This window comes from Dysidea avara, chromosome 5 (genome assembly GCF_963678975.1).
Source record: "Dysidea avara chromosome 5, odDysAvar1.4, whole genome shotgun sequence".
NCBI lineage: Eukaryota > Metazoa > Porifera > Demospongiae > Dictyoceratida > Dysideidae > Dysidea > Dysidea avara.
This window is the reverse complement of record NC_089276.1, coordinates 14,048,638-14,061,137: the sequence shown is the minus strand read 5'-3', so window position 1 is coordinate 14,061,137 and position 12,500 is coordinate 14,048,638. Positions and strand designations below refer to the sequence as shown.

At 37.1% G+C, this 12,500-nt stretch overlaps 1 protein-coding gene across 1 annotated transcript in view; it reads left to right on the top strand.

Annotated features, from left to right (window-relative positions):
• Window positions 1–10,383: 10,383 nt before the first annotated feature.
• The window catches only part of LOC136256692 (uncharacterized), a 34,288-nt gene continuing 32,171 nt past the window's right edge, over window positions 10,384–12,500 (top strand). The window contains exons 1-3 of the mRNA XM_066049674.1: window positions 10,384–10,500; window positions 11,970–12,040; window positions 12,091–12,360. Coding sequence (XP_065905746.1) covers window positions 11,980–12,040; window positions 12,091–12,360 — 331 coding nt within the window. The 5' untranslated portion in view covers window positions 10,384–10,500; window positions 11,970–11,979. The remainder of the gene's footprint in view (window positions 10,501–11,969; window positions 12,041–12,090; window positions 12,361–12,500) is intronic.

Genomic DNA, 12,500 nt, shown 5'->3' with positions numbered 1-12,500 from the left:
ATTTGTCTTGTTCTTGCTTGTTTGCTTATGTGTACTGCTTTATTTATTTATGACTGAGCCTGCGATAATAGGGCATGTGGGTATATGATTTTTGCCTACTTTTTCGCACTTTCATCACTCATAACTTTTTCTACCATTATACTATGACATTGCAAGTTTCAGCTCTTAGTATGCATTTAATTGGCATCATGATGCAAGTTACAGAATGGAAATATACTTTTCCAATACTGAGATATGACCTGTAGAGTGATGGGGTGTAGTTTGTGCCCACATGCCCTGTTTTCGCAGGCCCGGTCACATTTTGTTTTATAGCCAGCTTCCTTTCCATGCCTGTACTGTGCTCTTTGTACATCAGTGCAATCACATGAGTGAGTCCAAGGTATATGTAATTGTAGCTATGTTTTGTTTATGAACATCTTAATGATGGTTTGCTCTCTCCATATACAAACTGTGTGCATAATGTACAATAATAAAAGTATTGTCATAAATTCTTTGCAGGTCACACATACAAATGCACACGCACGCACATTATAATACTGTATGTATACATATTGCTACAGTAAATACTCTAGTTGCAGTCTACCACCTGAATGTTGATGATATAGGAATACTGCACATTATCATCACAAGGTACAACATGAACATTTGCTATACGGTACATTCTATTAGGCCCTCCCGTATCAGTGGAATCCGGAGATCCCCACAGTTTCCAAGAGTTGTCTTTCAAAAGTTTACTATGATTATACTTATAATTAGGAGCTTCACTCTGAGATGGAGTAATTCCTGCCTCTTGATATGGTTCTGGTACTTGCATTTTCTCAGCCAGCATATTGACTTGTCTAGCAATATATTCAAGTCTTTTTTCAAAATTTTCAGTCTTAATCACATAGAGAGGCCTTCGGGTAGAGTTCACTGTTGATCTTCCTTTGTAGAGCGCATAAAATGCATGTCCATTAATAGCCCCATAAAACTTATTTAGCAGAGTTTCTATTTCATTTTCACTCAAACTTTCCATGCACACAGAATTACGGCCAGCCATTCTCTGCAGTCGAGGCTGCCAATAAGCTGACAATGCATTACGCATATAAGGAACAGGAAGCCTTGCTGCTACCAAAACATTAGCCGGCACCACGCACATGCTTGAATCACATGCGGCACATCTCGAGTGCAATGAACTGCCAATTTAATATCGGATAGATTTATAAGTAGCTAGACCCCATGCAGCATAGATATTTGGATTAAATATCTATCCAGCAATCGGATGATAGCCGTTCTTCATGAGGTTCTTCATTACAAAGGTTAAAAAATAAAAGCTAACTACACAACAACCATAGATCTAGATTCATAGATAATACACGGATTAGGGTGCTTTGTGCCCTATACAATCTATGATATCCCTACCATAGATATTATATACTACGTATGTAATATATACTATCTATGTCCCTACATAGAATGTATAATCCGCGTTCATGCAACAACGAACTTTCACACTCATGACACTGTACAGACATGCCAATCTCACTCATTTTACTTTATTTATTTATTTTATTTTCAATTTTTGTCAATGACAGGGGTCACACAAAAGGCATAAGCCTGTACAGGGTGCTTCCCCACAAAAATTACACACAACATACAACTATACCAAACAAACAACTACAAAAACAAAGAAATACACACACAAACAATAAGATTAAAGTTACAGAAAATTAATTCGAATTTAAAAACAAAAAACATTTCAGTTTTAGCTTAAAATGATTAACAGAAGTTGTCAACACATCATTAGCTAATAATCTCACTCACGTCTATGCTGTTTCTCACCGTCTTTCGGTTTGTTTTAGGGTTTCCATCTTGTCATCGCTGTGCACGAATGAAAGTAGCGTCCGAGGGTCGCCTTGAGTCTGGCACCCTCGATTGAATTGTTTCAGTAGCTGGTACCATCCAGCTGTCCAGCACTTGACAGCCAGTGCTGGGGGTGGTAGGCAAGGGCAGTCCATCTAGCCCGGAGATTTTAAAAAAAAGATAAAAAAATGAATGAAAGTAGCATCCAATTCATTAACTATATTTCAATCTAGCATATAATTAACTAATCTAATTGTAAATTATTTCTTTTCTTTTTTTTCCAGCAGTGCTGTCTACCCAGTTTGATAATAAATAAATAAAGACAAGTACAAAATTACGGGTTTACAGTTACGCAATCAGGCCTAATTTTCAGTCGTAAAGTGATGAAATATGGTCACGTGCGTTCTTTGTTTAAATGACAATGACTGTCTATAATAAGCTTGTAAAACCAAAGGTACATCATGTAAACATACACACATTCTTATCATAGATATATATATATATACTAACCCCAAGTACCTGGAATTAGTATATCTATGTTCTTATGAACTTTTCATATGACCATATATAGTACATATGACCATAGATATACTAACTATGGTCATATGAAAAGAGATTGCTCCTGCACTGACTGACTTATTCAATATTTCTTTGTCTAGTGGGGTATTTCCATCTGAGTGGAAACGCTCTCACATTACCCCAATTCATAAGGGTGGACCTTCAGATGATCCTAGTAACTTCCGCCCTATCTCTGTGGTTCCTGTGCTGGCCAAAGTTTGGAGAAAATTGTTTCTATCCAGCTTAGTTCCTACTTGGAGCAGAGATCCTCACTTCATCCCCATCAGGGTGCTTATCGCTGTGGCCATTCAACTGAATACATATTCTTAGTCGCTGTTGATTGTATTGTTCAATCTCTCGATGCTGGGCATTCTGTGTGTGCAGCATTCCTGGACTTTTGTAAGGCTTTTGACTCGTTGGACCATATTACCTTACTTACCAAGTTACACCATTTGAATCTGAGTCCTCAAGTACTTGTGTGGTTTAAAGATTATTTATCAGACAGGCAGCATAGGGTTAAAGGTGTTGATAGTTTTCTGATTGGGCTTTTATGAAAGGAGGCATTCCTCAGGGCAGTGCATTGGGCCCTCTCTTATTTTTAATATATGTTAATGACTTGCCATCTCAAGTCACCGGTGGTTTACTGCTACAGTATGCTGACGATACCACTATTATATGCAGTGCACCTACTAAGGATGATGTAGCTTCATTGATGAATAGTCAGTTGAAGTTAATTGACCAGTGGACCAGTGCTAATAAGATGACAGTGAACTACAGCAAGTCATCTGTCATGTGGTTTAGAGTGTCTAATAGAAGATTGCCACATGGTTACCCACCAATTATGATGGATGATGTTATACTATCTGTAGTGCCCAAACAGAAATACCTTGGTCTGATATTTGATGAGCGTTTAACATGGTATTGCCATGTCTCAAAAGTGTGTAAATCCATGTCATACTATCTGCATTTGCTTTGTAAACATCAGCATGTCCTTACAGATGACTTCTTGAAAACTCTCGCAGAAAGTTTAGTTTTTTCTCACTTGATCTATTGCCTGCCTGTGTGGGGTCCTTCATTGCCACATCGTTCATTTGAACGCATCAAACGTATGCAGAACCGTGCTGTCCGTTTGTGTAGATGTCTTCACAAGTATGACCATGTTAGTCATCATTACCACTCATTGAACTGGTTACCTTTTGAACTGTTAGTCCAGTATCGCTCTCTTTGTGCTCTGCATAGAATGTTCAAGTACCAACGTTTACCATTAGATCCACCAATTGTGTTTGGTAGTACACACTCCTACCATACTAGAACTTCGGCAATTTTTGCTCAGCCGATGCGATGTCGATTGTCTTTTGCACAAAAACATTTTAGATATAAGTCAACTATGTGGTGGAATGCTTTACCTGAGGAAATGGTGATGGCAAGAGATTTTCTGATGAACTGTTTTTATGTTTATTGTCAGTTACTTAATTGATTTTGTAATTATTTTCTGTATGTTTTGTGTTGTATTCTTGTGGTTGTATCATGTGTCATGTACTATATACCATAATATATGTGTGTTTGTAGTGTTTTTTTTTGTTGTGTGTGCTCAACCAGGGAACGGCTGGGGCCGACTGGTTTTGAGTTTAAATTATAAATCAAATCAAATCAAAATCAAACCATAGATAATATGGGGTGCGGAGCGGCTTACGCTGATTCAGCCTGTTTTTTTTTTCCCGGGCTAGATGGAATGCCCTTGCCACCACCCCCAGCACTGGCTGTCAAGTGCTGGACAGCTGGATAACACCAGCGACAGTAAAATAAACTACACAAGGGCATCAGCATTGAGCCTGCCCTTGGAATAGGCCAGATCAACACAAGCAGGTATGGGACGATGTACAGAAGATCGATGTCCCTTCAGGCACATGATGGTAGACCTTAACAGTGAGAAGCAAAGCCTACGTCTCAACCAAAACAAGCATTTACTATAGTTCATATCCTATTTGTCTGCCAACATGGAAGGCCGGTAACTTCTTGTAAACTGTGGTAGCAGATGGCCCCATGCCACCACTAGCTGAAAACACCAGAGGAGAAAAAAAAAAGCCCTCTCAACCTCTCTCACTCTCTCATCATAAGCACGCCTCTTTTCTTGCTCATTGGTAACATAGCACCGGGACAAAGGAGACTGTGAATAATGAGGAGCTTGCAAATGGGTTAATCACCCTAATGTCAAAAAACCCACGCTGCCTGTTTGGGCCCCAAAAGGCCCGACTACCACATCAAGTCTTGCACCATCCTCCCTATTAGCAGTTGCATACCGAAGAGGCTCACTATCCAGGGGCTGGAGAGCGGGCTCTATGCCAACATCATTGCACACCTCACTAAGTAGTTCCGCTGTTAGATTATGTAGTTCATTGAGGCGAATCGATGGAAAACCACCACAAGGACAGCTAAAGGCATGTTGTACAGTGAAAGATTTGCCACATACAGAAGTCTGAGGCAGGTTAGGAACCTGCCAAGTCTGAGGCAGGTTAGGAACCTTATTACTATGATATGACCTACCTTTGGCTCTACAGCTCATGAAAGCACGTGACCATATTTTGTCACTTTATGCTTTATTTCATAATTTGTGAACTGTTTTATTTAATTCGTATTTTTTCTTTCGTTTTATATCAACAATCATGCACAGTGATTACAAAGAATAATAACTTCGACTTTTCATGGTGGAAACCCTATTAGTTCTCACGCATTTCTCACGCCTGATCTATTTCACACTAAACTTAGCCCTATGCTTAAAATTGGACAAGCGAGCTAGCCCTGCGGTTATACATGTATAAACCTCACCATAAATCATAAAATAAGATTGTTGGAAAGAAGGTGTGAACAGCGGTTTATAGCTATACCATAGATTTATAAACCCCAGGTTATGCCGGGCTATACACACTTTGTTTTCTTCAGGTATAAGTAGATTGAGTTACATCATGCCTTAAAGACATTTGAGGATTCCCACAAAATTACAGGCAGACTTGACAGTAAACCTACGTGTAAAGTTATGCACGTTGGGCATTCTCACATTGTTACTGAATACATTTTGTGTGATAGAATGCGTTGAGCTGACTAAAGTCAACAGAAAAATCTTGGGGTGACAGGGGTCTGGATTACTATGTGACCTTAAATCATTTATTTTCCAAAATTGTGCAGCCTCAGTTTGAGGATTAACGCACATATGACATGCATACAAAATGTTTTACAATATGGGATTACTGATTGGTAGGGGAAAGTAATAATAGTTTCAGTTGGTGCTTAAAAATTTGTAATGAACTTTTTTGGATTAGGTCAGGTTGGAGTGAATTCCACAGTCTTATTGATCTAGGGAAAAATGAGTTACTGTACTGATTGGTCCTTGCATAGATATGATGAAATCTTTGGTTGTGTCCTCTGGTGTTTGAAGTGACAGGGAATAAATCAACAGGAGATATATCAATGAGATTATGAACAATTTTGTAGAGGAGGGTGATACTGGATACTTGTCTGCGGTGTTCTAAACTGGGAATGTTAAGGTCAATGAGCATGCTGCTGAAACATGAGAAGTCAGCCATAATAAATCTGGCAGATTGCCTCTGTACTCGTTCAAGCTTATCAATTTCTCTTCTGATGTAAGGGGACCAGACAGGGTTGGCGTATTCTAAGATTGGTCTTATCATGGCATTATAACATTTCAATTTAATTTGAGTTGGGCAGGACTTAAGATTTCTCTGTAGGAATGCTTAGAACTTTGGATGTGATGTAAGTAATGTGTGCGGACCATGACAAATCATTGGTAATTGTAACTCCTAAATATTTAGTAGATGAAACTTCTTTGATAAAGATGTCCTTAATGGTGTAGTTGTAGGTGATTGGATTGTGTTTATGGATGATTCACTTTTATCAGGATTAAAAAAACATACCAAATCTAGTGCCCCATTGTGATAAGGAGTTGAGATTGTTTTGAGTGATAAACAGTCAGATGTAGAGTGAATAATGGTGTAAAGTATGGTATCATCAGCATACAGACCAATGTTGGCATTGATTGATAATGGTAGGTCATTAATATAACATAAAAATAATAGAGGGGCTAAATTGTTCCTTGGGGGACACCCGAGTTAACTGCATGCGGCTCACTGGTTGAACCATCAAGAATTACTTGTTGATGCTTACTAATGAGGAAGTTTTGTAGCCATGTTAGTAGTTCCCCTCTAGTACCATAGTAGGATAATTTGTTACATAAACGGTGATGGGGGACTTTATCAAATGCCTTAGATAGATCTAGAAAGATGATATCAATTTGAAAGCCAGAGTCAAGTGATTTAGAAATGTTATTTACAGTAGTAATAAGTTGTGATTCGCATGATCTTCTAGGTCAGAAGCCATGTTGTTGGTCGCAGAGAATATTTATTGATTCTAGGTGGGAGAAGAGATGAGTATGAATTAGGCACTCCATGATCTTGCAACTGATACTGGTTAGTGATATTGGTCTGTAATTGGATGCAAGTGTTTTGTCTCCTTTTTTGAATACAGGTACAATATTAGCATGTTTCCAGTCCATGGGAAGTTCTCCTTGATGAAGTGACGAATTGAAGATCAGAGTTAGCACTAGAACAATTTTTTGAGAGGCTAATTGAAATAAGTGTGACGGAATTTTGTGCTTTACGAACATCCAAAGTTGTTAAGAGCTGGGAGACGTCAGCATAAGTAATGGAAATAGGCTGTATATCAGGATAAGGGCTTTCATCTGGTGTGAGGGTACACTGGGTGTCTTCGGTGGTAAACACTGAGCTAAAGTAGTCATTGAGAATATTAGCTTTGTGGGTGGAATCAGAGATGGTATGACCATTATGTGACAGTGGGGGTATTCCAACGTGATCCAATTTTTGCCTTTTGATATATGACCATAGTTTTTTGAATTATCATCTAGTAGCATCTGCTATGAGAGCTCTATCTATGATCAGAAGGTCATCTATCAGAATTTTGAAAGAATTATTGGTTATTCAGTATAAGACATATGTAAGGCCGTAGCTGTTTGAATCCCCAAACATGATGACCACTGGAGAAAGTTCAAAAATGGGCTATTAAGATGATTAAAGGCTTTGGACAGTTATCATATGAATGTCTTTAGGTATTTGTTTTGTCGATGCCAACATGGTCAGTGCCAACATGGTGACCTCATTGAGGTCTTTAAGATTGTGAGCGGGTATTATGACATAGACCCTACAAAGTTCTTCACTCTAATTAATGCTACCAACACCAGAGGCCATCACATGAAGGTTTTAAAACTTCACACCAAACTGAATGCTTGATCCAACTTTTTTACTCTACGTGTGCTGGACTATAATTTACCTTAGGAAGTAGTTTCAGCCCATACCATTGCTTCCTTCAAGTTGAGTTAGATATTATAGCTAGCAACCATGCAACCAGTTGGTAAGTAATAATAATTACAGTTACCATACTACATGTACAGCTAATAAAAGTCTCAAGATGAAATAGCAATTCAAATGCTCTATAACTTACATGCATGTATTACCAATTCAGGCAATTCTTATGGTCATGGAAGCTGTAAATACCAAATACCAGTAAACAAACAATCACTCAATCGATTAACTAAACCATAGTAGCTATAACTCTGGTTTTCCCAGCACACAGAACAATGCAAATAGCAATTTGACAGTTTCTCACCACTAATAATTATTTATCTAATTTGTCAAAATGATAGGATGGCACCAGACTGTACAAGGGTGCTTCCCTAAACGCGTACATTACAAAAATAACATTAGCTACAAGGACAAAGGATAACAACACAAAGTACACTACAAAGAAAAGAAATAATACACGAAACACACAGAGAGTCAAAAGCTAAGTACAAAAAAGTTGATAAATGGCACGACAAAAAGAATTTACAGATTTGATAGTGAGTGTATCAAATGATACAGTGTTCCACAAAAATACAGTATTCACTGAGAGTCACAAAAAAGAATAGCTAACGGTGACGACTGTTGATAGAAGATGGTAAAGGTGCAATACACAATTCTTGGGCTCTGGTGCAGAAATTATTGCAGTGATAATAATCATAAAAATTAAGAGGTGTTTTGTTGTTGAGGATATCATACAGTGTTGACACAGACAGGCAGTTATGACAATCAGTGAGACTAGGCCAGCGCAGCAATCATCAGATGACTTATATACTCCATTTCCTGGAAATAGGAGGAAATCTTGGTCATGAAGTAGAACTGCCATTGAAGCAAGCACTGTAAATAGTTTTTTTTAACCAATTGTGATTGTTTAATAACAGTATATTGTATATAAATTGTAACTAGTTATATACCGTTACTACTGTAATATCATTGTGTGATTTATTTATTTGTTTTACTTTACTGGACAAACAGACAGACAGTGTCTGAGGCGTCCAGGGGACCAGCTACATTTAATATAATCATATATCTATACAGTGATATCATATAGTTCAGTTGCTATAAAAATCCAATCAAGAGTTGAGTTAATTATTGCTTGCAGCTTAATTGGATTTAAACAGTGGTAGAGTGTTACTTTCAATCAAGTCACTAGGTAAATCATTGATTGTGCTTGGAAAAAAAGCTATATTTGTAATAATCACAATTAGGCCACTCCAAGTCATACCTTAGTTTCTGGTCACTCCCAAGCCTACAAATGGATGCGGGCGGGCGGATGATCAGGACTTCAGGACTATAGACTCTACTGTGACAATATACTGTATGGTATTATTATTTGCTCAATTTAGCAAATTCATGTTAATTTTGTTTTTAGTCAAACTTAACCAACAACATAAGTAGTTGTGCTTCGGCAAAAAATGCACTAGGAAAGTTGTTGATGGATCATGGCTAGCTATACACTGATGTATAGCATTTAAGTATATTTATTTATTTATTTAGAATATACTATATAGGAAATGTTTTGCTCATGTAGCTACTTATGCTTTCCAAGTGAAATAAATGTCTCATTAGCTATGTCAGGAAAGTATTACTATGACTTATAGCTAAGTTGTTCAAATGATCATGATCCAAAATGAAATTTAACTTCTATTTTCACATCAGAAATTCTTCATTCAAATGTGAAGTCTTAGCCCACTAGCTATGTGTTTCCAGCCTTCTATTCAGCAAACCTTGAGAAAAGTAACTGTCAAAGTTTTTGAGTCATTGAGTACTCCAGACTAGTGTTTTTTAGTGATCATCTGGGAATGTTTAAACTATAAGGGTTTCTACTTGCCAATCTAATTTTAGTTATGGAAAAGTTTAAGTTTAAGCTTACCGAATGTTGCCGGCTTTCCATACCCCTGTAGTGTTCAGTGATAAGGAATTTGAAGTTACTAGACTAATCATTAGAGGACTACATTTGAATTATAAAGTTAAAGCTATGGCCCATCTGCATGGACTAGTAGTTAATGCTACTGAAATTACTTTGGTTACAGAAGCATTAGTAACAGTTATAATCTGAACAGCTATATAATCAAGGACAAAACTAGCTATAGTTAGAAACATTTTATTAGTGTGGCATATATACCTAATATTAGAGTTAAGAGTAGTGTGACTGCTCTATTGGAATCCCTGACTGCTCTATTAGAGTATCTCGATCTTTTGCAGTAAAAAATAAGTGTCTTGCTGGGTCACATGCACTTAAGCACCTGTAATATTAATAATAGTCCTCATAAACTAGGGTTCCAGGTTTACCATGCGGGCGGGTGACCAGAAACTAAGGTTTGACTTGGTGTGGCCTTAGTAATATTTGTAATAATCACAATTGGTATTAATATAGCTAGAGGGTGATACTGACGGCCGGTCGTTAACTGTACTGCTGTAAGATAGTGAATAGATTGTACATCGCTCCTCTGTGCTGCCTGCCTAATAATAAAAAAACCAGACTGAATCGAAAATAATTCGTCTTAAAATAGTATATTTTCAACTGATTCGGACTCGTCCGTATAATTCGCAGCCACAAAATAATGACGTTATTAAAAAAAATCCCTCAGAAAATCCCATTACTACAAAGGCGTTCCCGTGATTATTTGTTAATCGATTGAGAAAGAAGGCGAGGACGGAGTGATCATCACAAGTAAGATTGTATTGTATGTATATAAAAATCATGCGTCTAGGGTGCGAACCGGGTACGGGAGATCACGTGCTCAATCACGAGTACAATAACGCGTTCTTTTACGCTAAGGTTGTGTGATTACGTGTTCGTCCCGCTATGATGCAAGCATTACACTACATCTATAGTCAAGTTACAGATATAGTCTCGCGTGGCCGGACCCTATTTTCTCAGAGTGGCGCTTACCGATTTTCAATTATAAGGGCGCTTATAATTCAAAATCGATATCTCCCGTAGTGTACTTTCCAGAACTCGGGACTTGAATCTAGTGTATTTTTAAACTCAGAATTGAGTCTCTGAGTATATAAAATTATTAAACATACGCTAGGTTATATTTGAGGGGTAGGTAAACGACAAGGGTAACTAGCTAGCTGAAATTTCTTGGGTACCTCTCAAATTATATAAGATGAAATATTGCCTGTACATTTGAAAGATGAAGGTTTATGATTGAACAGAACTCTAAAATTTACGGATTCTCCTATCTTAGAATATGGAGAAAGATGAACTGAAATGTGTCTTGAAAGCACCATCTTTCTATCTTTGAAAGCTTGTAGACAATTTTCATTTTTGGTTCATTATCTACTCTTCAATGATTTTTCAAGTGCTCAAAGTCAGGTGTGCCGATTTATGTACTTTAGGGAGGGTATTCCACAGTCTAATGGTATAAATAATTAGGTGTTTGATCTTGTATACGTATGCATTTTAATTGAATTCCTTTAAGCTGATGTGGTTCACCAGATTGTTACTTTTTGTGAAGGGGCAAGCAGCACCAGATTACACACCATCATCCTCCCATGCGTGAACACAAATGATACTACTACAATCTTCTGTCTTGTTTGCCAAACAGCTGTTAGTACAGAGATTGCCCTGAAAGATTATATTAAATTAGTGCATCTTTGGTAACACACATGTTCATTACACTTTGGAAAGTTTTGTCTTGTAACTACATACTAAAATAAGGTTTTGATTAGTTTTTCAAAATCCAATCAATGCGCTTGAATGGTGTTTGATGTCTACTAGTACTTTTCTTGTTTGTTGTTCAGTTTTTGGTTTTGTGTTATCATTATGGGTACAATTTCATTGATAGTGATGTCAGCACTCGTTTTGTGACTAGTTATAGTTCAGACAGTTTGGCTTACATTGCGTTTGTAGTGGATAATGGGTCACAGTTTAGATTGTGTGCTATATGTAGCACATATCAGCAACATGCAGTACCTCAGTCTTTTCCACATTAGATTTTCTGAGTTAACTCTTTATCATAAAGTTTTCACTTCAATATAGTGTGTGTCTTAATAAAATATTAAGGTTGACATTTTACATTTATTTATTATTTTATTGAAACACATTGTCTACCAGCTTTATGGTACTTAGTTGTAAGTTGTAGGCAAATTCTGTGTACTCAGATTATAATTTTAATTACGGTATTTTTATAGCATACAAACAATGAGTGATCCACAAGTGTTACATGGACTACAAGCAGTTGATCAGGTGATGCTAAAACCAGGTGAGATGTGTATATACAATTGAGGATGTTATTGCCACTTCTGTTTACAGAGTTCGCCTTACTGAGCAAGCAATATAATGTATTATATCAAAGTTTAATTCCAAATTGTAAACTGACAATTAAAATCTTACGTCGTCACTTTACTATTACTGATCAAGTGGAGCAGTACATTCTCAGTGGAGACAGTCAACGATTGTGTTGTCAACGTGTTATGAATGTGTTATTAGTCCATCTTGATATTGTGAAGGATTATCATCAGTTTTGTGACTGGCTTGATTCAGTGTCAGTAATGGGTAGTCTCATAGATAAGATTAAAACAGGTAATCTTGTGTTTGTGGTATTTTATAAAAATAAATTAACATCTTGTTGTAATACTCATATAGTGTGTTGGATATAGCAAAGTACATTTTTTCTACATCTATATACATTATAGCCTTACTTACTACACAAGCCTGGTAGC